Source organism: Urocampus carinirostris, chromosome 1 (assembly GCF_059441175.1).
Source record: "Urocampus carinirostris isolate Australia breed hairy pipefish chromosome 1, RoL_Ucar_1.0, whole genome shotgun sequence".
In the NCBI taxonomy this organism is placed as follows: domain Eukaryota; kingdom Metazoa; phylum Chordata; class Actinopteri; order Syngnathiformes; family Syngnathidae; genus Urocampus; species Urocampus carinirostris.
This window is the reverse complement of record NC_142349.1, coordinates 22,349,403-22,375,744: the sequence shown is the minus strand read 5'-3', so window position 1 is coordinate 22,375,744 and position 26,342 is coordinate 22,349,403. Positions and strand designations below refer to the sequence as shown.

General features: G+C 40.6%; 1 protein-coding gene across 2 annotated transcripts in view; it reads left to right on the top strand.

The window, feature by feature from the left end:
• The window catches only part of olfm2a (olfactomedin 2a), a 110,337-nt gene extending 98,379 nt beyond the window's left edge, over positions 1–11,958 (top strand). For both annotated transcript variants that reach the window (XM_088330457.1, XM_088330449.1), the window contains exons 4-6: positions 307–526; positions 4,721–4,827; positions 10,995–11,958. In XM_088330457.1, the coding sequence (XP_088186583.1) occupies positions 307–526; positions 4,721–4,827; positions 10,995–11,669 (1,002 nt within the window). In that variant the 3' untranslated portion in view covers positions 11,670–11,958. The remainder of the gene's footprint in view (positions 1–306; positions 527–4,720; positions 4,828–10,994) is intronic.
• Positions 11,959–26,342: the final 14,384 nt, after the last annotated feature.

Sequence of the window (26,342 nt, the reverse complement as noted above, 5' to 3'; positions counted from 1 at the left end):
ATAACTGAGTCGAACAAAATGCAACCTGCTTTCATGCAACCGGCTTGAGGCTATATTAAGCCAAGACAATAAAACATTTCCGTGCAATACCCCCCCTAGACGGAAGATTTAGTCAGTAACAGCAAAAGTTGTAATGGTTAAGAAAAAAACTGAAAAAGTGTTTACATCCCACTTAGAGGTGAGACCATGAAACCAATGTGATGGAATGATGAATGTAAATTCTGCGGTATAGTGCCCCCCTGAGTTCTCTAAGCTACGTTATGAAGCAGCAGTTCCTTTGACTCGTCTCTTCTGCTTACTATTCAGGATCTAAAAGACAAGGTGGGCGAGCTCACCCGTCGCCTGCCTGTGCTGGAGCAATACAAAGCCGACACCAAGATGATCCTCCACCTCCGTGAGGAGGTGCGCAATCTGTCCTTGGTGCTGATGGCCATCCAGGAGGAGATGGGTGCCTATGACTACGAAGAGCTGCGGCAGAGGGTCCTGCTGCTGGAGACCCGTCTCCACTCCTGCATGCAGAAGCTGGGTGTGTTCTTTCATTCAAATACTCACCAAGTGCTTCATGAATTCTTTATCACAAATCTAAAAGATTCTATTACAGCACTTGTGTCGTGTCGGCAATGAGTGTGACCAGCGCAAGGCAGTATTAAATAATTGATTGAACGAACATCATAAACAGACAAATGTTCTTGTGTAAAACATTTACATTCCGGTCACCCCCTCGACTGATCTAAGTAAATTATGAAAGAGTTTGTGAGAAAGCCAGAATGAATAATTGATCCCGTTCACTTGGCTGATCATATGTTTTCCAACCTGTACTTTCCAGGTTTTCTTTTGAGCTAAGAGGAGTTTGCCAATGATTTTAAAGTAATTCTGAAGTAAATCAATTACATAGTACAGTATTCCCTTAATTTTATTCCATAACCACCCCTGCTATGTGAATTTCCATAAACATACAGGGAGTGCAGAATTATTAGGCAAATGAGTATTTTGACCACATCATCCTCTTTATGCATGTTGTCTTACTCCAAGCTGTATAGGCTCGAAAACCTACTACCAATTAAGCATATCAGGTGATGTGCATCTCTGTAATGAGAAGGGGTGTGGTCTAATGACATCAACACCCTATATCAGGTGTGCATAATTATTAGGCAACTTCCTTTCCTTTGGCAAAATGGGTCAGAAGAGGGACTTGACAGGCTCTGAAAAGTCAAAAATAGTGAGATATCTTGCAGAGGGATGCAGCACTCTTAAATTTGCCAAGCTTCTGAAGCGTGATCATCGAACAATCAAGCGTTACATTCAAAATAGTCAACAGGGTCGCAAGAAGCGTGTAGAAAAACCAAGGCGCAAAATAACTGCCCGTGAACTGAGAAAAGTCAAGCGTACAGCTGCCAAGATGCCACTTGCCACCAGTTTTGCCATATTTCAGAGCTGCAACATCACTGGAGTGCCCAAAAGCACAAGGTGTGCAATACTCAGAGACATGGCCAAGGTAAGAAAGGCTGAAAAACGACCACCACTGAACAAGACATACGAGCTGAAACGTCAAGACTGGGCCAAGAAAAATCTCAAGACGGATTTTTCTAAGGTTTTATGGACTGATGAAATGAGAGTGAGTCTTGATGGGCCCGTGGCTGGATCGGTAAAGGGCAGAGAGCTCCAGTCCGCCTCAGACGCCAGCAAGGTGGAGGTGGGGTACTGGTATGGGCTGGTATCATCAAAGATGAGCTTGTGGGGCCTTTTCGGGTTGAGGATGGACTCAAGCTCAACTCCCAGTCCTACTGCCAGTTTCTGGAAGACACCTTCTTCAAGCAGTGGTACAGGAAGAAGTCCGCATCCTTCAAGAAAAACATGATTTTCATGCAGGACAACGCTCCATCACACGCATCCAAGTACTCCACAGCGTGGCTGGCAAGAAAGGGTCTAAAAGAAGAAAAACTAATGACATGGCCTCCTTGTTCACCTGATCTGAACCCCATAGAGAACCTGTGGTCCCTCATCAAATGTGAGATTTACAAGGAGGGAAAACAGTACACCTCTCTGAACAGTGTCTGGGAGGCTGTGGTTGCTGCTGCACGCAATGTTGATCGTGCACAGATCAAAGCACTGACAGAATCCATGGATGGCAGGCTTTTGAGTGTCCTTGCAAAGAAAGGTGGCTATATTGGTCACTGATTTGTTTTTGTTTTGTTTTTGAATGTCAGAAATGTATATTTGTGAATGTTGAGCTGTTATATTGGTTTCCCTGATGAAAATAAATAATTGAAATGGGTATACATTTGTTTTTTGTTAAGTTGCCTAATAATTATGCACAGTAATAGTCACCTGCACACAGATATCCTCCTAAAATAGCTAAAACTAAAAAAGCCCCACTCCAACTTCCAAAATATTCAGCTTTGATATTAATAAGACTTTTGGGTTCATTAAGAACATGGTTGTTGTTCAATAATAAAATTAATCCTCAAAAATACAACTTGCCTAATAATTCTGCACTCCCTGTAATGTGTGGGAATGTGGACAAAGAAATTCTATACTTTTGCGCATGACTACACCCACACAGTTTCCCTCGTCCGGAATATTTTATGCCGCAAAGTACTGTGGGACTTGGAGGCGAATGATGCACACAACCTCTGGCTAACTCAGTGAAAAAGCCTCATTTGTATTTGTTGATTTTTCTGGGACGTTGCTGTTTTCTTTTCTGATTTCACTGCCACATATGGTGGATGCAATTGTATCCATCAGTATGTGTTGTTAGTCTATGCTTCTGGTTAGTCACATGAAGCATACCTTGTAAACAGACGGGACATAGCAATGGAGCCGACATTTGGAGTGAGAGCAAACAAGCAGAGTATTGAGTTTCATGGATTTTGGTGAGTTAAAATAATGATATCATCCTTCAGTTAATGTTAAAAGTTAAATTATAGAGGGTTATGGTTAGGGTTGGGCTCAGGGTTGTGTTTTGGGGGTTAGGGTGAGGGGTGATGGTTTAGGGTCAGGGTTAGGGTTAGGGGCTTGGGGTCAGGAGTTAGGGATAGGAATAGGGTTAGGTTAAGTGTTAGGGGTAAGTGGTTAGGGGCTGGGGTTAAGGTGAGGCTCAGGGTTTAGAGTTTAGGGTTTAGGGTTAGAATTAGGGTTAGGGTTTGGGGATAGGAGTTAGGAGTTAATGATTAAGGACTGGGGCTAGGATTAGAGCTAGCTTTAGGGTTATGATCAGGGTTCAGGTTTAGGGTTGTGGTTGGGGTTAGAGTTTGTGGTTAGGGGTTGGGATTTAGGAATGAGGGATTATGGTAAGTGTTAGGGGTTAGGGGTTAGGTTTAGGGTTAGTGATTAGGGTGTAGAGTATTTGGTTAGGGGTTAGGGATAACGTTTTTAGTGTGAGAACAACACACAAACAACATCAACAAATAGTTCACGAACACAAATATTTTCACTCAACCATTTTTACATTATACCATTTTTACATTTACATTAATCATGAACCCAAAACAGCTAAACCGAACCACAAGCTTTTAAGTCCTTACCACTATTCCTCTTATTCATGCAGGCAAGACATGTACAAAATCGAAACAAGATTTAAGTTCGTTATGATATCACTTTCACTTTACTCTTTCAATCGAAATACAGTGGAACCTCGGTTCTCGACCATATTCTAAGAATAACCCTGTTCGAAAACCGATTTGGTCGAACACCGAAAATTGTTTTTGCCATTAAAAGTAATGTAAAATTGTTTTAATCCGTTCCAACAACCTGAATGTTTAACATGAACGTAAACATGAAGCTAACCCAGGCTAATCGTACATTCGCGTTAGCGTAATCTTTCGTACGAAAGATTACGCTAACATGAACGTGTAAAAATAAAAAAAGGATTATGAATAGGATTTCTTACCTTTGTGGTAACTTCCAAAACTTGCGGCAGTTGCTTGCTTATAGCGCTAACTTCTTTAGCCGCATCACTCGATTTCACAGCCTCCTTATTCTTTACTATCGTACTGATAGTAGATTTAGCCATGCTGTATTCACTAGCAAAATTGGAAATTCGTACACCTCTTTCATTTTTAGCTATTATGTCTTTCTTAAAGGCAATAGTTGGACGAACTACCTGTCCTGCTTGCACCGACCTTCTTCGGAGGCATAATTAGGGGCTAAAACACCCGTACGCCGCTCAGCATCGCACCCTAGCGTACCGGCGTTCAAACTCCGATTTTTTTGACCGAACAGCGAAGCAAGAATTTCTCGAAATTTTTGGTCGAACACCGATTTGTCCGAACTGAGAGGCGTTCGAAAACCGAGGTTCCACTATATTCATAAATGCCATGTATGCACACAATTCATTCAAGTTGCTTAAATCAGCGCCAAGGAAACAGAAGGCAGTTGTCTGATTGGTTACTGGCTCTTCGAAATTCCACAATTCACGCAAAAACCTGCAGAACTAATTCATAAAAAACAAAATCTGTAATACACAGAGGCCACAAAAGTCAAACTGTAATCTGGTGAGGGAATCCTGTATTAATACACTTGGATTTGCACAAATGTATATGGCTTTGGTTTTCAGGATTGGAGTTTCTGTAAGCATGTGCAATGAATCCAGTTCTATGATTCCTTTTTCAGGTCAAAGGATAGAAAATGTTGTTACATTCTTTTGATAATCACATTCAAAAGGAGTGTGGACATTTTCTAAAATTCATACGCTCAGACCTATCTTTGCTTTGACCTGCAGGCTGCGGGAAGCTGACGGGCGTCAGTAATCCCATCACGGTCCGCGCGTCGGGGTCCAGGTTTGGCTCCTGGATGACAGATACGATGATCCCCAGCTCTGACAATCGAGTGAGTGTCCTAATCCCCACGAGTGGGCAAATACAGAGAATGGAGTGGACCAGAAATCCACAGGAACGTGTAAATGAGGTTTTTGTCTAGATCCCCTGAGGCTTAACTACAGCAAAGGTCTTGATTTTCACAAGTGGAAATGAATGGAAATTTCAGTGAGTTGATTTGAACATTTATAAAATGAAACATTAAAAAAATACGAGTTTCACGGTTTTAGAAATTACGAACTTGTTTAGAGTATGAACAACATGGTTTTAAAGACTAAGATAGATTGGGTAGATGGACGGACGAACGGATCAAATGTTTTACATGCACACTGGTTGCTATAGCAACTCGTGCGAGATGGTACATTCAGGGTACTTTCAGAACAAAGGAAACTTTGGTTTTCTTTAATTGCAGTGTTTGGAGGAATAATCAACAGGTTAATTGGCTGATATTGATGGTCAATAGTTGAATAGGGCCAAATCGGCTTATCAAAAACGTTATTATTCGTAGCGCTCTACAGATTATTTATTCCTGAGGGAGTCCTATAGAACCCATGCCACCCTAACGACAAGCTGTGACCCAAATAAAAAATAATGTCTACTTCTCACATTTATCGAATGAAAGGATTGTGCAGTTTAAAGGAGTTAGGAGAATATAATTACCTCGTTTTCAAAAAAATACATGACCAGCAAAACCAAAACAACTTCAAGTACTTTATATGCTTGCATAAAAACCTACATGAGGGCCCGGTCACACAGCCGTTTGCGTCTGTATCGCGAGTAAAATTTTGCGATTTTTTTTTTGCCCGTGGTTGCCTGCGATGGAAAATGCGCAAAATTGGCCAACCCGCTGTTCATCGGTGGTATGCCCGCAAAAAAGACGCCGGCGACTGTTCCGCTTCATCATCGTGTCATTTCCGCGTGTGGACCACGGGTATAAAAGCTGCCGAGCCGGTGTTGTCCCGAGAAATGCATCCCTGCCGAGATTTGCATCCCCTTTCTACTATAACCACTTTGACCTGGTTTTATCTCACTTTTATATCACTTTTCAGGAATGTAATAGCGGACATATAACCAAAACCACTTTGTCTTGCATTTGTTGGGATTGTAATACAACTTAAACCGTTCCGTCTTTGTATTTGTTGTGAATGTAATCGAACGGTAATGCACACCGTATATAAATTTATTGTGCCCTTTTCTATTCAAATCGCTCACATTGAAACTGTTATGCACTCTACCATAAAGCTTATTTCAGCATAATAAGCTTTATGGTAGAGTGCATAACAGTTCTCAAAAGTGATTTATATACGGTGTGCATTACCGTTCGATTACATTCACAACAAATACAAAGACAGAATGGTTTAAATTGTATACATTCCCAACAAATGCAAGTCGAAGTGGTTTTGGTTATATCTTCGCCATCACATTCTCGAAAAATGATATACAAGTGAGATAAAACAAAGTAAAAGTGGTTATAGTAGCGAGGGGATGCAAATCTCGGCAGGGATGCATTTCTCGGCACAACACCGGGCTGTAGAAATCATAACCGCTCAAGACACAGTCCCATGAAGATCAACATGTTACAATGTTATTATTGTAATAGTTTTTCATTTTTATTTTATTATCTTGTTATGAAATGAAAAGAAATGTCAAGAAATAAAAATGGATTAAGACGAGGTCACTACCGTGACGGGGATCCATGTTCACCCCTTGACGTCTCGAGCACAACTGACGTGTGCTCGGCAAATCGTGCTGTATATACGCGGAGAAAGGCGTTTGACTGTCACACGCGTTACACAAGCTAATTCACGTGATAACACCGCGATACAGGCGCAGAACAAACGTGCTATGACCGTGCTCCACCCACGATTACCCGCTAAAATTTCGCCTCCTACCCGCGTGTAACCACGCCCTGGCCGCGGCCGTAGCACGTCGTTCCGTGTCTGTACCGCGTCATTACCTCGTGTGTACCACGTGTGCCGCCCGCGGTTACACGTGGTCTAAAGTTTTGAGCAGCGCAAAACTTTTTCGCGCGGCCAACCGCGTGTGAATTTCCGACCGCGTGTAAAGCACGGCTGTTTCTCGTCTGTATGGCGATCTCAAAGCATCCAACAGCGTCTGCTTCACAGGCAGAAATTTCTGGCCGTGATTCAGCCTCGATACGCCCGTGAAAGGCTGTGTGACCGGGCCCTTACATATGAGCAACCTCATAAAGCTGTTTTGAAATAGTCAGATACTAAAAGAAGTTTGTTGCCAAAATAGTATAGAAGCATGTACATAAACAACAATAATAACTTAATTGTGTAGAAAATAAAGTACAATATACTGGTAAAAAAATTAGAAATATAACATTTTTAAACCCTCATATGTACCTTCAAGCAGTGCTTCAATGGCAGACACTCGTACAATGTTTTTGTATTTCGCAATCGTTTCCTTCTTCGACTTGATCGTTGATGTAACTGTTTTCTACTTTTCATTCTTCTTATCATGACATCTTTGCGGATCCATTTTTATGAGCAGACAGGGTAAATGAAACAAACAAAATCACAACAAAATTAGATGTGGTTGATCTCAACGCAGTTGGGATGGCGCTGATTGATTGAACATGAAAAAGATATTGAGCAGGGCATTACCATGTAGTTTGTAATCAACCCTCCATTTTTTCTGGTATTATTTTGGTATTATTAAACAGGCTCAGCCTTTGCATCCCGGGTTTGTGTGACTTTTTCAGGTGCCACAGTTTTTTTCCCCAAAACCCACACAAAAAGTGTGTTAAACTTTAAAATCAGTCCAACTCACCAATAGGGATGGCAGGGGTAAATCAGTTTCTATTAATTATCAAGAATGATGCTGGAAATGTGTTTATATGCTTTCTATATTTAAAAAAAGCTAAATCCAAGCTATGGAAATGTACAAATGCTTGTCTGCAGCATGATCATCCTTAATGGAGCTCTCTACCTCCTCCCTTAGCTCGTTCATCACTGCAGCTCAAGCTGATAAATCACTTCGTCATCATCTAGGAGGAATAATTGAGCTGTTTGCTTTCCAGTTTTGCAAATGGCCTTGGCGATTAGTTTGTGTGCCCCTGGACACATTATACAGAAAGTGGCTTAAAGCTTTTGAAAGAAGATGTCAGTTTTTGGTTTTTGGAAAGGATATCTGTGCTTGGATATTCAATTCATGCTAAGCAACTCATGTTAGTAGCATTAGCTTACTTACTTTCTACTAATGAATTAAGAGAAGTAGTATACCACAAACCTAAAAAGAAAATACTTAATAATGAAGCAGTTGTAGCCTATCCATTCGGCCAACAATCTTTTGACCGAGGCAGAATTTTAGAACAACTGATGGTTTGCGTTGCAAATTTTGACGATCGAAAATATTTTTAGAATTCAAAATATTAAACGTCAAATGTCTGCCATGTTTCCAAGTCCAAACTCTTTCAATTGTGTGAAGTTAGTAAATGATCATCCAGAAATTTAGATTTGGAGGTGCATATACAACGTTTGTACTGTATCATACTTTAAATTACACTTCTAGATATTCATATACTTTCTTATTTTTTGCAAATCATTTAAAGCTTGTTATGATATTCTTGGGTCTATGTTTCCAACATATTGTAGATCAGGGTTCTTTTAGCTTTTTGGAGATGGGAGCTAATTCTGTAACTATTTAGTCCAAAGGGTTTAATATGCATTTTACAATAACAACATGTCATGTTATTATCATATTACCAGGTTAATTCTTGGAAGTGATGTTATATAGACTCAGTCAACCAATAAAAGAATAATTTTACTTAAATAATTTTAACTCATTGGCGCCCCCTGCTCTAGAGTATACACACGTACTTGACAGTCAACGCTGCTTCATAAAAAATAAACTTTATTCTCTCTTCGAGTCCCACTCTAGTTTTACATGTAATTCCCTTAGATTTGGGGTTTGCCATTTTTGATTACACATGTTTTGAAAATTGCATTTTTACATTAGTCAAATGATGAGATACGATCAATTGCTCTCTCCAAATACTTATGTAGGCCACATTAAAATACATGAAACAGGGTCGTGGGGGTTCGGGAGCTCATCACAGCGATCTTTTGGCAGTGGCCAAAGGACTCCCAGCCGCAGGGCACACAGGCATGCAACCACCCACATGCTCATTCATACCTAGGGAGGCATGGGGGGAACATGCAAACTCCGCAATGGGAGATCAGTAGCTGGATATGAGCCCAGGATCTCTTAACTGTGTGGCTCACGTGCTAGCCACCGTACCACATACAAACAAAAATAACAAAAGTATGGATTGTACCGGGTAGCATGGCGACGCGGTGGTTAGCGCGTGTGCGGCACAGTTCTGAGGTCATGGGTTCAAATCCAGCTACCGACCTTCCTGTGCGGAGTTTGCTTGTTCTCCCCGTGCTTGCGTGGGTTTCCTCCGGGCACTCCAGTTTCCTCCCACATTCCAAAAAACATGCATGTCAGGTTAATTGGCCGGTCAAAATTGTCCCTAGGTGTAAACGAGCGAGCGAATTGTCTATCCCTGTGTGCCCTCCGAGTGGCTGGCAACCAGCTCTTTAAGCAATTGCCTGCTTTTAACTCACTCCCTGCCATTAAGAGCTATAGACTTCCTGAGTATGAACTCATTCATTACTATTGACAGCCATATATACGGCAATGCATGAGTTAATAAAAAGTCTGAATGGTACTCCTGCTTTATCTGGTTGAAAAGGTTGGCTCTGATAAGGAGAAGTATTTGAGAAAATGCATACAAGATGACTGATTTCAACTAGTGTAGTGGTTAGTGCATTCACCTATCACGGGAAAGGTTCCCGGTTCAAGACCGGGTGGAAACATATGCTGGCCCGGATATATGCTGCACCCGACTTTACTTGCCCAAGACACACCACAGGAAATTGTGTCCCTACGACCTTAGTGGTTAATGGATCCAACCAACCAACCACCTATTGAAAAGAGAAACAAAATCGCATAGAAATAGACATTGGGAGGAGGTAAGGGCCGTTCCTTCACCTTGCAAAGCCTTTCTGGCAAGACAGGGCTTTTAAATGCACTATTATTTTCCAAAAATCAAGCTGCTGCACCCCACTCTTTTCCACTGGAACTCTTATTGCTATCACAGGTGCCTACTTTTGTACCTGGCATTAAGGGTAGGTATTTCAAAATCTAAGCAAAGCCTCCACTCTGCATTAAGCACAAAGTAAACATGTATGTGGAGTGCTGTTCAATTAGAGTAGTTAAAAGATGAACTTTCTCCCGGCAAGGGTATAAAGCAAGGCAAGCAGGTGTGCCTCCGCTCCTGAGGGCGCCTTAGCGAGACAACTGAGATGCTAAATTGATCGATTTTCCGTGAACCTCGATGGGGGATGGCACAGCAAAACTAAAGTGGTCCGCTGAACAAGTGCAGGCTCGCCTTCAGTGACAGAGGCCAACGCAAATCAATGTCCGATCGCCGCAGTGGATTACGGGCGCTTGCGGTCACACGGTCGGTTGAAAACGCATCCCGTGACTTTCTCAATCCCGGAACCTCGAGCCAGTAATAAGTCAAGCAGAAAAACACAAGAAGTCACTCAAAGTTGTATGGAAAGTATGAAGGCACTTCTAGGCAGAAGAATTCTCGCCTCTAACGTATTAAGTAAACACGACAAAGTCAAATGCAACCTTGTCAAAGCTTTCAGAGATGTTTGATGATGTCTGCCTCCCAATCAACTATTACTCAGGGCCCTGTTTCTCACGCTGGTCCCAAAGCAAAAAAATCTTGTTTGTTTTTGTAAAATAAATAATATGTTCTGTCTTTACTATCGGACAAATGCAGGAGATTCTATGGAATGGCAGTTATTTGTTTTGTCTCACGGTTGTTCGCTGGCTGCTTTGACTATTGCATCATTGTCGCCATTGGTGCGAAAAATGTCATATCTCGGGGTTTTTTGTATGCCGGGCACCTCCTATGTACTGGTATGACTGTACTTTGATTATTAATGTTTCTATGAGTCCGTCTGTTGTGAGGAAAAAAACTCATTACCAGATTAAGGCAGGGATGTCCAACTCTTTTGAAGTTGAGAAACATTTGATTCGAAATGCCAATTCTAAAACACATTTTCAGAGTTCTTACTAAAAATGATTGTGTATGCAAAGACACTCATCATGTTAATATTTTCTTTCATGTCGCAGGTTTGGTCCATGGACGGTTACTTCAAGGGGCGTCGCGTCCTGGAGTATCGTACCATGAGTGACTTCATGAAGGGCCAGAACTTTGTGCAACACTTGCTACCGCACCCTTGGGCAGGCACCGGCCACGTGGTCTACAATGGCTCACTCTACTACAACAAGTACCAGAGCAACATCATCATCAAGTACCACTTCCGATCTCGCAGCGTCTTGGTGCAGCGGAGCCTGAGCGGCGCCGGCTACAACAACACCTTCCCCTACTCCTGGGGTGGCTCTTCTGACATCGACCTGATGGCCGATGAGAACGGCCTCTGGGCAGTCTACACCACCATCCCCAAAGCCGGAAACATCGTCATCAGCCGCCTGGAGCCACAGACTCTTGAAGTGCTGAAGACGTGGGACACCGGTTTCCCCAAGCGCAGCGCTGGTGAGTCTTTCATGATCTGCAGCACGCTCTATGTCACCAACTCCCACCTGGCCGGCGCCAAGATCTACTTTGCCTACTACACCAACACATCCAGCTATGAGTACACAGACATCCCTTTCCACAATCAATACTCCCACATCTCCATGATGGACTACAACCCCAGGGAAAGGGTGCTGTACACCTGGAACAATGGGCATCAGGTGCTCTACAACGTTACACTGTTCCAGGTCATTAAGACTTCTGGCGATTGAGACACTGGACTCATTTAATAGAATGCTTGGTTAGGGACAAATATGTTTTGTCCTTAGGTACAAGATCAAAATGGGTGGGATGAAGGGGAGTATTTAGGTGTAAACAGGCATAAGCTTGTATTTTTTATCAAATCTTAATAGAGTGCTATTATTCTAATTGTGAAAAACACACCGAGGTCCGTAATGAAACAAAAAGACTGAGCAGCTCTGTTATGTTTTCTTTCTGTGATGAGTAAGCATGGCCCATTTTAATTGTGATGAAAAATAAATATAAACCTTTAACATTTAAGACTTTGGGATTCTTTCTTTTTCCCATCGTTTAAAATTGTTAGCTTCAGAAATGTACAAGGTATTATCTAATGACAGGACAATAACTGACTGGTTTATATTCAAAGCTAATTGACTTAAGGAGCAACAGGGGGGTGGTGAACTTGCTCAAGGATACTTAGATATTGTCATAATGTCTTGTGATCAAACCCCCAACCTCTTCTGAACATGGTGCCACCAATGCCGGAGTGACTAATCGGGAAGACAGGGAGATTTACCAAAGCGCCGGCTCACGTTTCAGCTAGCTTGGTGAAAAAATAATTTTAATGTGTATCCGTCACTTGCACCATCTAACCTTACTCGAGCATTCATTTCCTAGTTCAATGCAACCCCAAAATCATTACAGATAAGGTGAGTTGTACTAGCTGTGGGAATTCTCCCCTCTCAAATATTAAGTTGGTCTAACCCACCACCACTCGTCTTTTCTGTAGCTGTAAAATGAACACAGATCAGCTCAAATGAAATGAGTCAGGTACGATGGAGGACAGAAAGTTGCTAGGTGGGGACGAAAAAGGCAAAAATGGAAAAGAAACACGTTAAAAGAAGACAAAGCCGAATGCGTGAAATTAACGGAGATGTTTTTCCGAACAAAGTAACCCAGGAGGTAGGCTACTAAAAGAGATAACATGTTGTATTGTTGTCAGTGGGTTATCCATGTGACATCACTGTGCTTCATAGGCACCATATTTGTAACTTGACAGAGCTTCCCAGTGCTGAGCGTATTGCATAAAAAAGGTAATGTGTTTGGATAACATTTTTTGCACCCTTTCTCATAATTACGAGATCAGGTTTCTTACAATTACTAGAAAAGATATCCTAATTAGTTTTACTCCAGGAGATCAGTGAGTGACTATTAAGTTTTGATGACAGGGGGACTGTTAGTACAATGCATGGAAAGGTGTATAGCCTGGCCTTCCAGTGGGAAAAATTGAAAAAGTCTCCTCTGGATGATTACTATATTTTCAGGACAGGAAGAGAAATGACATAAATATATAGATCCAGGAATATGACCTGCTCTTCTTGTAAAACTGTCTCATCAGTGTTTACCTGGTCCTCTCACAATATAACCTCTTTTACAAAGTGTCAGAGACCAGTGCTTTGCTTAGGAGCATTGTGATTTTTGAAGTAGCCTATTTAAAATATCTGTTGTGAAGCTACTTCATTATTGTTATAAAAGTTTGGTGTAAAGCCTAAAAAAAAAGAATATATATATATATATATATATATATATATATATATATATATATATATATATATATATATATATATATATATATATATATATATATATATATATATATATAGGGCAGCACAGTGGTTAGCGCATGTCCGGCACAGTTCATGTCTTGGGAACCATATATATATATATATATATATATATATATATATATATATATATATATATATATATATATATATATATATATATATATATATATATATATATATATATATATATTCATATGTTCAAATCCAGCTACCGGACTTACTGTGCGGAGTTTGAATGTTCTCCCCGTGCTTGCGTGGGTTGCTGGCACTACGGTTACCTCCCACATTCCAAAGACAATCATTTCAGGTGGATTGGCGGTTCCAAATCGTCCATAAGTGTGAATGAGCGAACGAGCTGTCAGGCAACCAGTCCAGGGTGTCCCCTGCCCACTGCCCGATGATTGCTGGGATGGGCTCCAGCACCCCCGCGACTCTACTGAGGATAAGCGGTGCAGCTAATGAGATGAGATGAGATTAAATCCCCCTAGTGGGAGGTGGCCAGAGTCAGTAACACACATTCATATTTCTGACTATTTCTGGGAGATTGATACAGGGGAGGGGATTCCCAGCCCCCTTGCTCAACCCAACTGATGTGTTAGGAGTCATTAGGTGACCAAACTCCCCCAATTCCAACCCCTAATGCCGAGCGCCAAGCAGGGAGGCAATGAGTACCAATGTTGTAAGTCTTAGGTATGACTCGGCCGAGGCTTGACCCAGTCTCGGACCGGGCGCCCTACCCCCAAAGCCACCAAGCTGGTCAAATAATACCTGAATATATTTCCAATAAAAAGGCATCATACGAGCTTGCTACTGTTCCATTCATTCAAATTCCTCCTCCATAGCTAAGTGGGTGTGCTTTGTGTATAAAACTCAAAGGCTGAAAAAGGGACCCCTGGCTCCCACCCTCCAGTAATTTATTCCATTAGGCCTTAATTGCCTATTAACTGTCTATATTTTATCTACGTTTGAAAAAAATATTTAAAAAATATGTAAAAAAATACAAAACACAGTAGCCTAGTTCTTCCCAGGCCAACGCTTCAAAATACAAACACTGAGTAAAAGGGGATATCACAACCCAATAAACAGATCCAGTCAGAAGGCGCTGGTACAAGAGTAAGCAGCGACCACAATACAAAGACTGAAGGTGGGTAAGGAAACAAAAAACTGTGGCATCTGAAGCTGAAGCACAAAAGCAGGGGTAAGCCAACGACTGTTTGCCTGCCGGCCAGGTGCTAGAAGTAGGGCTCGATAATGTCTGCCCATATTGTTCCAACTCTGATTTCTAGCCATATCTGTAATACCTGCAGTTTTGCAACTTGGAAGCTTTATCAACAAGTATTATTAAGCAATATTAACAAGTCATAAAACGGAATGATGCATTGCCAGGAGAGTAGCAAAAACACTAGACGAACGAAAATAAAGAGAAAATCTTTGGCTACTGCACTACGAAAAAAACAATGCCAATAATTATTCATTTTTCATTGGGAATTGCCTGACAAGAATGGTCACAAAGCAAATCGTAAACCTTGCAGGAGAAGCATGTAGCTTGCTGCACACATATTCCTCAAGGTGAACTGCAAGTGAAAAGAAAGCAGCCGCTGCTAAGGGCTCGTTGCTCCGACATTGCTCAGTTTATGTTGCCCATCAGCCCTATTCAAGCAAAAGCCGCATCATGTACTTCAGTACAAAAATACATCCCATAATATATAATGGTTGCTGAGTTGGTTTTCCTTCATTAATAGACATTAAGCCATGTTATTTCTAGCAGCATGTTCTGGTAGCAGTGTTGTCATGTACACCCTGATCAATTATTTGTGAAGCAGTTAGAAGGAGTCGCTTCTGGTAACCATGGTGATCCCTATTCATAGTGGATGGTCTTTTTTATCAATAAAGAAGTTCCAATAGAGCACAGAAATAGAGCTCAAACAGTGTAAGGCACAAGATACCTGCTGTAAATACACATGGGGATTAGAATAATACTACTGGTACAAATAATTGATGAGTAATATTAGTTTTGATTACAAAATGTATACTGTAAAACATTATACTAAGAAGGACTGTTGCATTTGAATGCGTAGGTGCGTGACATCAATTGAAATAGCAGTGAAAAGGGTGCGATAGCAAATGCTTGACTGTCAATTGCAATCCTTTTGGTTTTTCAGGCCAAAATGTATGAAGACAGACGTTAATTGCTTAGGTATTTCTACATCAAACAAAGCTGAATGAATAAAGTTCATTAATGCACAGCATTAAAGTATGTTAATCAAATTAACCAAAGGAAAAGAAGATAAGAAACATTCTGCACATACATTGCTGTACAATACTTGACTATAATGCTTAATATGTGCCCAAAGGGAATAAGCTTAAGCTTTTAAGTTTTAAGTGCCCACCCCTTGTACATGTCTTGCAAGGAAAAGATAATCACAATTAAACCAAGAAAAACAACTTTACCACACAAATAGTAAATGAGCTGCTTTTCTACAGTGCTTTAACCACTGAAGACCTCCGAAAGCGCTTTACGATATACTTCATACTTACCCATTCACACACACACACATACACACACACACACACATACACACTGATAGTGTAGTCAGCCTTGCAAGGCACCTACCTGCTCATCGGGGGCATCAGGAATTCAGTGTCTTGCCGGAGGGCTCCTCGAGATTTAACTCGAAGGAGCCGGGAATCAAATCTGCAACTCTTAGTTCCAAACTGAACTGCTGCCGCCCACAAAGAAGGATTAAAGAACAAGGAAAATGCATTTCAAACTTATAATAGTCGAGTCAATATGAGTCGGGTTTATTTGTAGAGCCCTAAATCAAATGAAATCTCAAAGGGCCACAGGTACCACAAAGTATTACACACTACAGACTACTGTTACACCACCCCGATCTAAAAACTACATGAGGGTAAGAAAAAAACCTCAAAACCTCAGCATGAGGAAAATGAATAAACCTTGAGGACATACCGCAAATGAGGTAATCCCCTTTCCAGGATGACCAGGCAACCATGGATGTTGCAATACAAAGACATGGTTAACATAAAACAAAGGTCATTCATAAGATATAGAATATAAGTGTGTTTAAAGCCTAGATTTAAACAGTTCCACTCAGTTTGCAGATCGAATCTCAGGGGGCAGAACATTCCACAACATCAGGGCTCGTATGGAGAACGCTCTCAAACCTGCGGATCTCTTCTTGGCTCTTGGGATCACTAGTAGACCAGTGTTTTCAGAGTGAAGGATCCAGACCGGAACATAGGGGGAATTAAATCTTAACATTATGAGGGAGCAAGTCCATGCATGATTTTGTATCATACCAACAAAACCTTAAAATCACATCTTAACCTGACAGAGAGCCAATACATGTTAGCTAAATTACGGGTAATGTGATCAAACTTATTTTAGTTAAAAGCCTCGCTGCAGCATTTTGTACCAGCTGCAGGCTCTTGATGCTAGACTTTGGGAGAGCGGAGAGTAGTACATTACAGTAATCGTGACAGGAGGTAACAAACGCATTGATCATAATCTCAGCATCGGACTGGGACAGCATAAGGCGAATTCTACAAATGTTGCATAGTATCACTGGTCACTCGTATAACATAATTCCCAAAGAAAATATCCATATATTCATCTTCCTTTTTATATTTATCCCCAAAAAGTAGAGTATAATTTTTTTCAATTGATGTAAATTGTTTTTAAAATGAATCACTTTCCGTGTAGCACAATGGCTTTTCAAAGTTGTGCGAGAATATTGAACCTTGAATTAATGAATTCCCCTGAAAGAATGAGTGTCTGCTCTGTGGAGAAACAACTGTTCCATATCTTCTTGAACTCGATGATTTAAGTTTTTTTAGGCACAACACAAAAGTGCGTTAATCAAATTAACAAAAGGAAAATGAAACAATACAAATTATATATTTAGCTTAATGATAACAGCTTGTGCATCCCCTAGAGCACAGGTGTCAAACAGGCGGCCCGCGGGCCAGATCAGGCCCGCTAAGGGATTTTAATCTGGCCCGCGAGACAACACTCAGAGAAGCGCAAGAGGAAAACAAGTTGTCGGTTGGAATATGTCAACTTGATGTTGCCAAAGCCAGGTGCCTCTCACAAAGACACTGTACTTGTATTTATTTCTCTCTCTCTCTCTCTCTCTCCCCCCCTTTTCTCCCACTCTGTCTCTGTGTCTTTCACTCTCTGTCTCTCTCTTTTTCTCTTCGTTTGTTGCTCTTTGTCTCTTTCTTTCTCTGTGTCTTTTAACCTCTTTTGCTTTAACTTCCTTTTTTCCTTTTCTCTCTTTTCTCTTTCTCTCTTCAAACCCTTTGCGCTTTCTTTTCTCTTTTCACTCCTTCTGTCTTTCTATTTCTCTTTGGATTTCTTTCTTCCTCTCCCTTTCTTTTCCCCCTTTCTCATGACTTTTTATCTTTTGTTTCTCACGCTCTCTCCCTCTCTCTCTTTTTCTTTCTTTGTCCCGCCCCCTCTCTTTTTCCCTCCCTCTCTCTCTCTCTTATTTCATTATATCTCTTTTTCTTTCTCTTTAATCTACTAGTCCGGCCTCCAACAGAATGTTTGTTCTATCGTGTGGCCCCCGAGTTAAAATGAGTTTGACACCCCTGCCCTAGAGCCATGGAAAAAAAAAATAACTATCATACTACTCAAATGTTTTGTGTTGAAGTAAACTAAACTAAAGCACAACATTTGATTACATCATGTAGTCTACTTGGGAAAAAACATCTCAAATTACACTTTTGCCGACGACAGTGTGAATGTGGCCTGCGGCACTCACAAAGTGGCGCATTAGCCATGTTGTGATTGTACAATAAAGATCAGCGGCGTGACAAATGGTATCAAGGTCGGCGGCTCGTGCCTGTTCACACATCGCCTACTCACGATTTGGGGGGGGGGGCTTCAGACCACTACGGTTTAGAAATGAGTTTGAACGACTACTTACAAATACCTCTTTAGTCAGCTTTCCTTTTTAGTTCATTTATATGGAAAGGCAATTATCTTAGCATGTGCAGCCGGTCCTGGAAATCCCGCTTAAATTCAACTGTGCTGTTGCTCTCATCCTTTTACTTCTGTACATTTGTTGGAACAGCGTCATTAGCCTTTGACAGTTGGATATGCTTGTTCTGTCATGCTACCCTACTTCATTTCATAAACAGCACTGTTGATTTATTGTCATTATCCCGACACCCAGTTCCACCTTCCGAGCAGTTCTTAGTAATCATTGCTTATCTCAAACTGGCCATTTGAATTGCCAGCGCAGCCTTTATGCATAAAACAAACAAACTCCTCGTCACTTAGAGTTCAAGCACCTGTCCTGGAGGCATAAGATTATATTCCTGGCCCATAAAGCCCATCAGCACTTGTACTTTCTCCGCAAAATCAGAAGAGCAGTTGCCCCGACCACCATTATGCTCTCATTCTACAGAAGCATCATCAAGAGCATTCTGACCAGACACATCTACGTGTGATATCGCAACTTCACTGTGTCCTGCCGTAAGACTGCAAAAGGTCATTATGTGTCCCACCTCATGCCCCTCCTGGACATCTAAAACTCACCAGCAAATCCACCAAGATTGTAGGTGACCCTACCCACCCATCTGTTCAACCTGCTACCATCAGGGAAAAGACTGCAGAGTCTCAGAGCCAAAACCAGCGGGCTCAAGGACAGCTTCTTCCATCAAATTGTCAGGCTGTCAGGACTCTGAACTTTCCCCCTGCCTTACCCTCTTCCACCCCTCTATTTTCTTCCAAGTCAATTTAAAACTGCTTTGTTTCAATTCCGGATATAATATGCACATTTGTTTATTTAAAACCTTATATATTTTTACATTTCCATAGGCATACTTTTGTTTGACCTAGCTGCTTTTTATTATCTGTATTTTGCCTTGCATGTGCTCACACGGGGAAGAGGAAATTATCCATGCAGTATATTGTGCATAAAGCACATTTGATAATAGTTGAAGTTCCAAAGAAAATCAATCAGCTCCCACTGGACTCCCCTAAGGCTCATTTAACAGTCCACTCTTCCTCCCTTAATTTAGTTAAAAACCCAAAATATTGCTGCTATATCAGTCATCGCCCTCATAACTGGAGCCCTGAACACTGAAAGCTCAAGTGAGTATGCCTTTAGCTGTCATTACAAAAGAAATGTGGACCGTCCAGCTCACTTTTGTTGCTTTTTTTTCATCAAAAATTGAGCCTTTAACTGATTGTCATAGTGTCATCATTAAAATCCAAAAAATAATCTTACTGAGGTAAAAGTGTTTTAAACAATGACAAAAACAGTTGCAATACAGTAATCGCTCACTACTTCGGGCTTCAGTTATCACTGGTTCATTGCCTCATAGATTTTTAATTTAATTAAATTGTCTTTATTGTCATTGATTTCAATGTATCTTTTATTGTGTTCTACAGCAGAAAGTACACAGCAAATGCTATCACAGGGGCAAGTATGCAAGTTTGACAGTCTGTGCACGTGACTGTAACAGGCTAGTGTATGTTCAGTCAAACAGCAGGGCAGGCACATCAGTCAATGTGGTCACAAAAACAAACTAAAAATCCCAGCGACAGCAAGCTTTTAGTGGCTCATTATATTGAAAAGAACTTCATCAATCAAATCAGACTCTAAAGAAAAAAGATTGCAAGGAAATGGTTCTCACCAGCGGGTTTTCCATGGATTGTTTTCGGGTCAGGTAAGGGACTGAGGCGGCGTACGGAGAGAAAGCAATATCGGGTCTGAAGGTCCAGCCTACTGCAGCAAGGCTACATAACAACGGTTTCAGGCTACCCCTGCCGAGCCTGTATCTCACCCAAGCCAGATCCATCCATCTGGACGTACAACTTGTGGGAAACTGCTACATTTGGGAAGGTTGTATTATAATTATTGCAGAGTCCTGTCCCAATCTAAGGTTGCCTGATGCGAGCGTGCAGCTAGCCAGCCGCTCTCTTATTCGCTTTCTTACACTGAAAGGAGAAGCCTGCCAATTTTGTTAATCTTTTGGATTGATGACAGCAAATACACTTCTATTTGCAATTCTGTGTTCCGTGTTTTTATTTGTAGATTCATAGTTGTTATTCTGTTACAGTCATTTACTCTGGGTCGGTAAAGGCATCATCTCGAGGTAAGTTTGACCAATGGGGGCTTTTATGAAGGTGTGATAATACTTTGCGGATTTGCACTTTTTGATGGGGTTATGGTCCCCATAAACTGCAATATTCTTTATATAATGTTAGGCAGGACGGCACGGCGGCTGGGTCTCAGACGATCAGGGTTCAAGTCCAGCTACCGCAGCATCCCCGTGTGGTGTTTACATGTTCTCCCTGTGCCACATTCCAAAAACATGCTTGTCGGCTTAACTGGCCAGTCTAAATTGTCCCTAGGTGTGAATGAGCGAGTAAGTTATCTGTCCCTGTGTGTCCTGGGACTGGCTGGTAACCAGTTCAAATTGTCCCCTGCCCACTGCCCGAAGATGGCTGGGATGGGCTACAGCACCCCCGCGACCCTACAAAGGATAAGCGGTGCAGAAAATGGATGTATGGATGGATAATGTTAGGCAACAATTCAAATTTGCACCGTGCAAAAGATCAACCGTAGTTAAGCCCGCCATTACACGACCTCAGCTACTCTGTTCAAAGTGCCCGTTTAAAGCTTCACATTTGATGGCTACATTTGAAAACAAGCTGCAGATTGCAAATGGAGTAATGACTCAAAGAAGAGGAAGGTAATTTTACACCAATTAACTTCACTCAGAAGCTTACTTGTAAATTGTCTCTGTAACTGTGTATAAGGTTCTTGTTGATTTTGGGCCACATCTTTTCTTCTTTTGAAGGACACAAAAGAGTGAAATGATGACTGGGCTGCAGGTCAATATTGGCATCAACCGGTTAACGTCTTTGGACATTTCTGCTGTTTTACTGTAGTATAAATGCAGAAGTAACGAGGGAACATAAAAAGGAAACAATATTGCCAGCACTATTGCGATTGGAAAAGACTATTTGAATGATGAATTTTGGAAGTGTTCAGCTGAACTAAAAAATTACCAGCACAATACAGTAATCCCTCCTTACAACGCTGTTCATCTTTTACTGTTGCGCTGATTCACAGCTTTTCATCATGCATTCTGTTGTGCAATTCTATTGGCTAAACCAGTGGTTCTCCACAGATCTGACTTCAGGACCCAGCATTCCATCCTAATGACAGGTTGTGACCCAAATTAAGAAATAAAAATTGTGGGTTAAAAGAATTATGCAGTTTAAAGCAGAGATAGTAGAATAAAATCACATATTTTTAATGATCAGCAAAAACAAAATGTACCATATATACTTGCATATAAGCCTACATCACATATTAGCAACCCCCTAAAACAGCTTGAAAATAGCCACAAATTAAAAAAACATTTGTACCCAATCTATCTATATACAGTGGGACCTCGCTACTTCGCGGTTCACCGTTCGCGGATTCAGAGCTTCGCGGGTCTACAAAAAAATAATAATAAAATAAAATTTAAATTTATTTTTATTTTATTTTAATTTTTTTCCCAAGCATTTTTCATGGGGCGTCGCTACTTCGCGGATTTTCACTTTTCACGGGTGGTTTTGGTCCCCATTAACCGGGTCTAAGAAATAATAATAATAAAATAAAAAATTAAAATATATATATTTTTTTTTAAGTATTTTTGAAGGGGCGTCGCTACTTCGCGGATTTTCACTTTTCGCGGGTGGTTTTGGTCCCCATTAACCGCGATAACCGAGGGATTACTGTACATCGATAATCATTTGATTTTGTAGAAAGAAGGATGATATACTGGTAAAAAGCTAGAACTACAACATTTTCAACCATTTACTGTGATTTCCAGTGGCGGAAAAAAAATAAAACCAACAAAACCGCAATAAAATGTAGTCCCTTTTAACACAATTGGGACGGCGCCGGTTGACTGAACGGGAAGAAGATATCGGGAAGGGCATTATCCCCATCAACTGTTAAAAGTGATTACCCTCTGTTTTTTTCCACAGAACAATTAGTACTCTAACTATATAGTAATAGGACATGTCACAAAAACGCTTGAACCTTCATCTTTCATAAGAAAAATGTATTTTTCTAGATTTTACGATTGTTTAGCAACACCAGTTAACTTTGCTAAGTTTCTTGAAAATACTCGTTTCCAAGAAAACATCTGAGAAAAGGGATGCATTTCAAGCCACATTTTTACCTTGTTGGTTTTTGTTTTCTTTTGTGATACCTCCAATATCTTAAAAATGCTTTCCATAAAAAGGCAAAAGGACACTTTGCTTGCAAAATAATATTTTAATGCAAAAACAATGAACTTATGCATGAACGATGCATAAACTGTGCAAGAACTTTTCAGCGCCTGATGTTTCCAGAAAAGTGATCACCTGATTTCAGTCACTATGTGCTCCTTCAGGCAACTGGTATCTTCGGATGTGCATTTAACATCATCCCACTCTGACTAGATGATAGGTCATCAGGAAAAATCTCTGTTAAAGAGTTAACTGTCAGTATCTGTCCATGTCCACCAAATATAAACTATGCCTACTCGCCAAATGGGATAGCCTAAAAATACTCATTCGAAGGATATAGGAAGTGGCTTCCTCGATGTGTGAACAAATATCTGATCAAAACCACCCGAGCCATCTAATGGTGATTTATCATACTAAAACCATTCCCGGAGGCTTGGTTGCTCAGGTTGCGGGGGTATTCGGGCAGTGGGCAAAGGCCACCGTAAACTGGTTGCCAGCCTGTCACAGGGCGCACGGAGACAGCCAACCATTTACACACTCATTTAAGCCTATGGAAAATTTGGAAAACCATAGTGCTCTCTGAGTAACTGGATTTTAACTCTGGACCATGGGGTTGATGTGCTAACCACTCAGCCGCTATACCGCCAAACCATGTGTAATGGTTTTTAAAAATCAAACAACAAAAACTTGTTTTGTTTGTTTTGGCACTGAGGGACAATGATTTTGCGAACATATTTGTACAATATGGCATCGAATAAGTTAACATTTGCAAAACCGCTGTCTCTTGTGAAGAAACCTGACAAGAACCCTACTTTCTTTGATTTCTTTAATTTATGTCAAAGAAAACAAAAGAAAAAAGTTTAAATTCATGTCATTTGTATCTAATACTTCTTTGGGGGTAAAATGAGGCAGTTGTCAGCAGGTTGTTAAGCAATGGTTATAGTTATAATATGTCTGTGCTCCTGCTAGTTTTCACTTGCCTTCACTTCTATTAATAAAATAATCTATTGGGGTCTTTTGTTTGTGTGCGGCACCTCTTCCAGTTGAACTGCTGTTTGTGTTGGATGCCTCTGCTTGTTTTCGACACTTTAGCGCTATAAATACACTTGTGGGCAGGAAATAGGGACTCCATTATAATTTCATAACACAGTTGAGTGTAATAAAGTTAAGTTTAGTACCCTACCTCACACAAGCAGAATATTTCTCCAGTGATCAACATGTATTCCTATAGAATATCCCCTGTGATGTTTTTTATTGTTCAGTCTGTTCAGCATGTGCATACTTTCACTTCTTGGTAGGGGTGGACAATACTGGGAAATTTGGAATCAATCTGATCCAAGTAAATTCAGGGTAGATCCGTTAATTTTTGTCTGGAAAAATCATGATCATTGATTAATAGAACCATTCAATCCTCGAGTTAGTTTATACTCTTGATAAACACGGCACAAAGATTTTAGGCACTGAAACGTTTCTTTCTCTTTTTTTTTTTATCAAAGTTTAAAAGTATTACTAAATAAATATAAATATTATTAATTATTAATGTTTCAGAATACAAGCGTTTCAAAAGAGGTTCAACCCAAAAACAGCAGCAATGTCTCAAAAATAAAAATACCTTGAAACAATCTCAACAAGACAACTAAAGTGCCTTCCATTGCTCAATATTCAAAAGATAAAGTCAGTAATTCAAATAAAGTATCCATTATCTCGTATTGGCTCTGCTGCCATAGTGACAACTGACTTACAGATTTTTGTTTAGAAACAGTAACACATTTACATTTTTGTTTTTTCTTCGATGCTCTCTGCAGAGTAAGCTTTTTCATGTGTTTATGTAAATTTGTGGTGTTGTCACAATAGCAGACCAGCTGTGCTTTCTGTTTGACTCCATGGGCAAATAGATTTGTCCCTCTCTTCTGCCTGCAAGGTAGTATGCAGCAGCAGGCCCTGTTGAAAGAGGTGCTAAAATGATGCCTCTCAGTCATGACTCAGGCGTAAACTTAATGGGTGGCAGAGGGTGCTGGGTGTGAGAGAGAAGGGCAACCTACATGGAGAAGCGGCGCTTTGAGGAAACTGGTTGAGGAGTGAATTATCGATCCAAGGACAATATTATCAATCTTATCCAAGTACTTGCTTAGTATCGAAAATATCAATATTTGCCCACCCCTACTTCTTGCCCAATATTGTAGCCAGCATGTTGCCTAGATCTGAACAATTTCTCAACATCACAGGCTAAACACTTTATACCACATTAATATGCAAATTGAGGGGAAAGGCTGTGATCACAGCACTTTTACTGATCCCTGTTATTAAATCAAATTCCCCAAAACAAACGACAGGAGCTGCTGAGGTAGTCAAAAAGGTTTTCAGTCTATTACATTTTGATGAGCCAGACTCAATTATGCATACGGCATGGACGGAAGATGAAGGCGGCAAATGTGGCAAAATTCACGACTCTGGTGGCACTGGTTGAGATTGCAAGTCTGTGGATCCACATGGTAAGCCTTTTGTCGTCTTTTTATATGATGACAAAGTGTTTAGCATGCTCATAGCGAACAGTGGTCGTAGACGTGCAACAAAAAGGTACATTAGTTTTATTTAAAAGAAATGAGTACAGTCAATTATATTGAAAAAAAACTATGAACTGTCCTTGAATGGTACTAATCATCATCAACTCATTCAATGCCATATCATATGAATACGTTTTCAAAAGGATAATCCCTAAGTGAATCATTGGTAAGAATCAAGCCTCTGGGAATGATTTTAGTACAATGAGTGACCATTAGATGGCAGGAGTAGCTTTGATCAGATCTTTGTCCACACATCGAGATAGCCCATCTTCCTAGTGTTGCCTCCTGTATCCGGGGAATGAGAGTGTGTAGGCGACCCCATATGGCAAGTATTCTTAATAGACAATTAACTCTTCAGCAGAGCTTTTTTCCTTAAAAAGCAGATGACAAAGTCCCATCCTCATTGTCTTGTCAGAGGGATGACCTTTTTTGTGCATGTCTGCAGGAACGGGGATGCCCAACAAAACGGGATCGCCATCGTGACCGAATTTATGTGATCACTTCACCGGAAAGTTCATGCATCAGTTTAGTCATCTTGCAATAAAATTTTATATTGCAAGCACAGTGCTGTTGTTGTTGATGGAAAGCATTGCTTGGATATTAGAGGTTTCACAAGTGCAAAAGATAAAATAAAAACAAAGTGAAAGTTCTGCTTGAAGTGCATCTACAAAAAGCTGTTTTTCTCAGAGGTTCTTTTGGAAACAAATATTTTCAAAAAAACTTAGCAATGTTCAACTTTTGTTTACTAAACAATGGAAAAGGCTAGAAACATACAACAAAGATGAGGGTTCAAGCTTTCTTTTCTTATATAGCAATGAAACTAAATTTTCTGTAGGCCTTAGAAAATGAGTCAAAATGGCAAACATTGGCAAGCAGCGGCTCTTTTACTTTGATAATTGATTTGGAAGAGTTAAGAAAGAAAGATCCCAAAATGGACTTGCAGAAAAGGTGAAAGAGGAAAAATAGCCACCCAGGTATTAGAACATTGTTTACCCAGGTTGTTAGTTCGTGTACAGACGCTCCCCTACTTACCTCCATTCGACTTCCGAAAAACGGTAGATATGAAAAAATGTTGGTGTTAGTTAGATTTTGTATTGTGTGCACCTTTTTTCGAGTGCAGAACAGTAATGTAGTGCTTCGACTGTACTGCCATGCAACACCAGCAACAGAAGTATGGTACAGACGCTGCTCTACTTACGATTGTTCGTAAGTTGCTTCAGTGCTATATTTTGTATGGAATGTGTG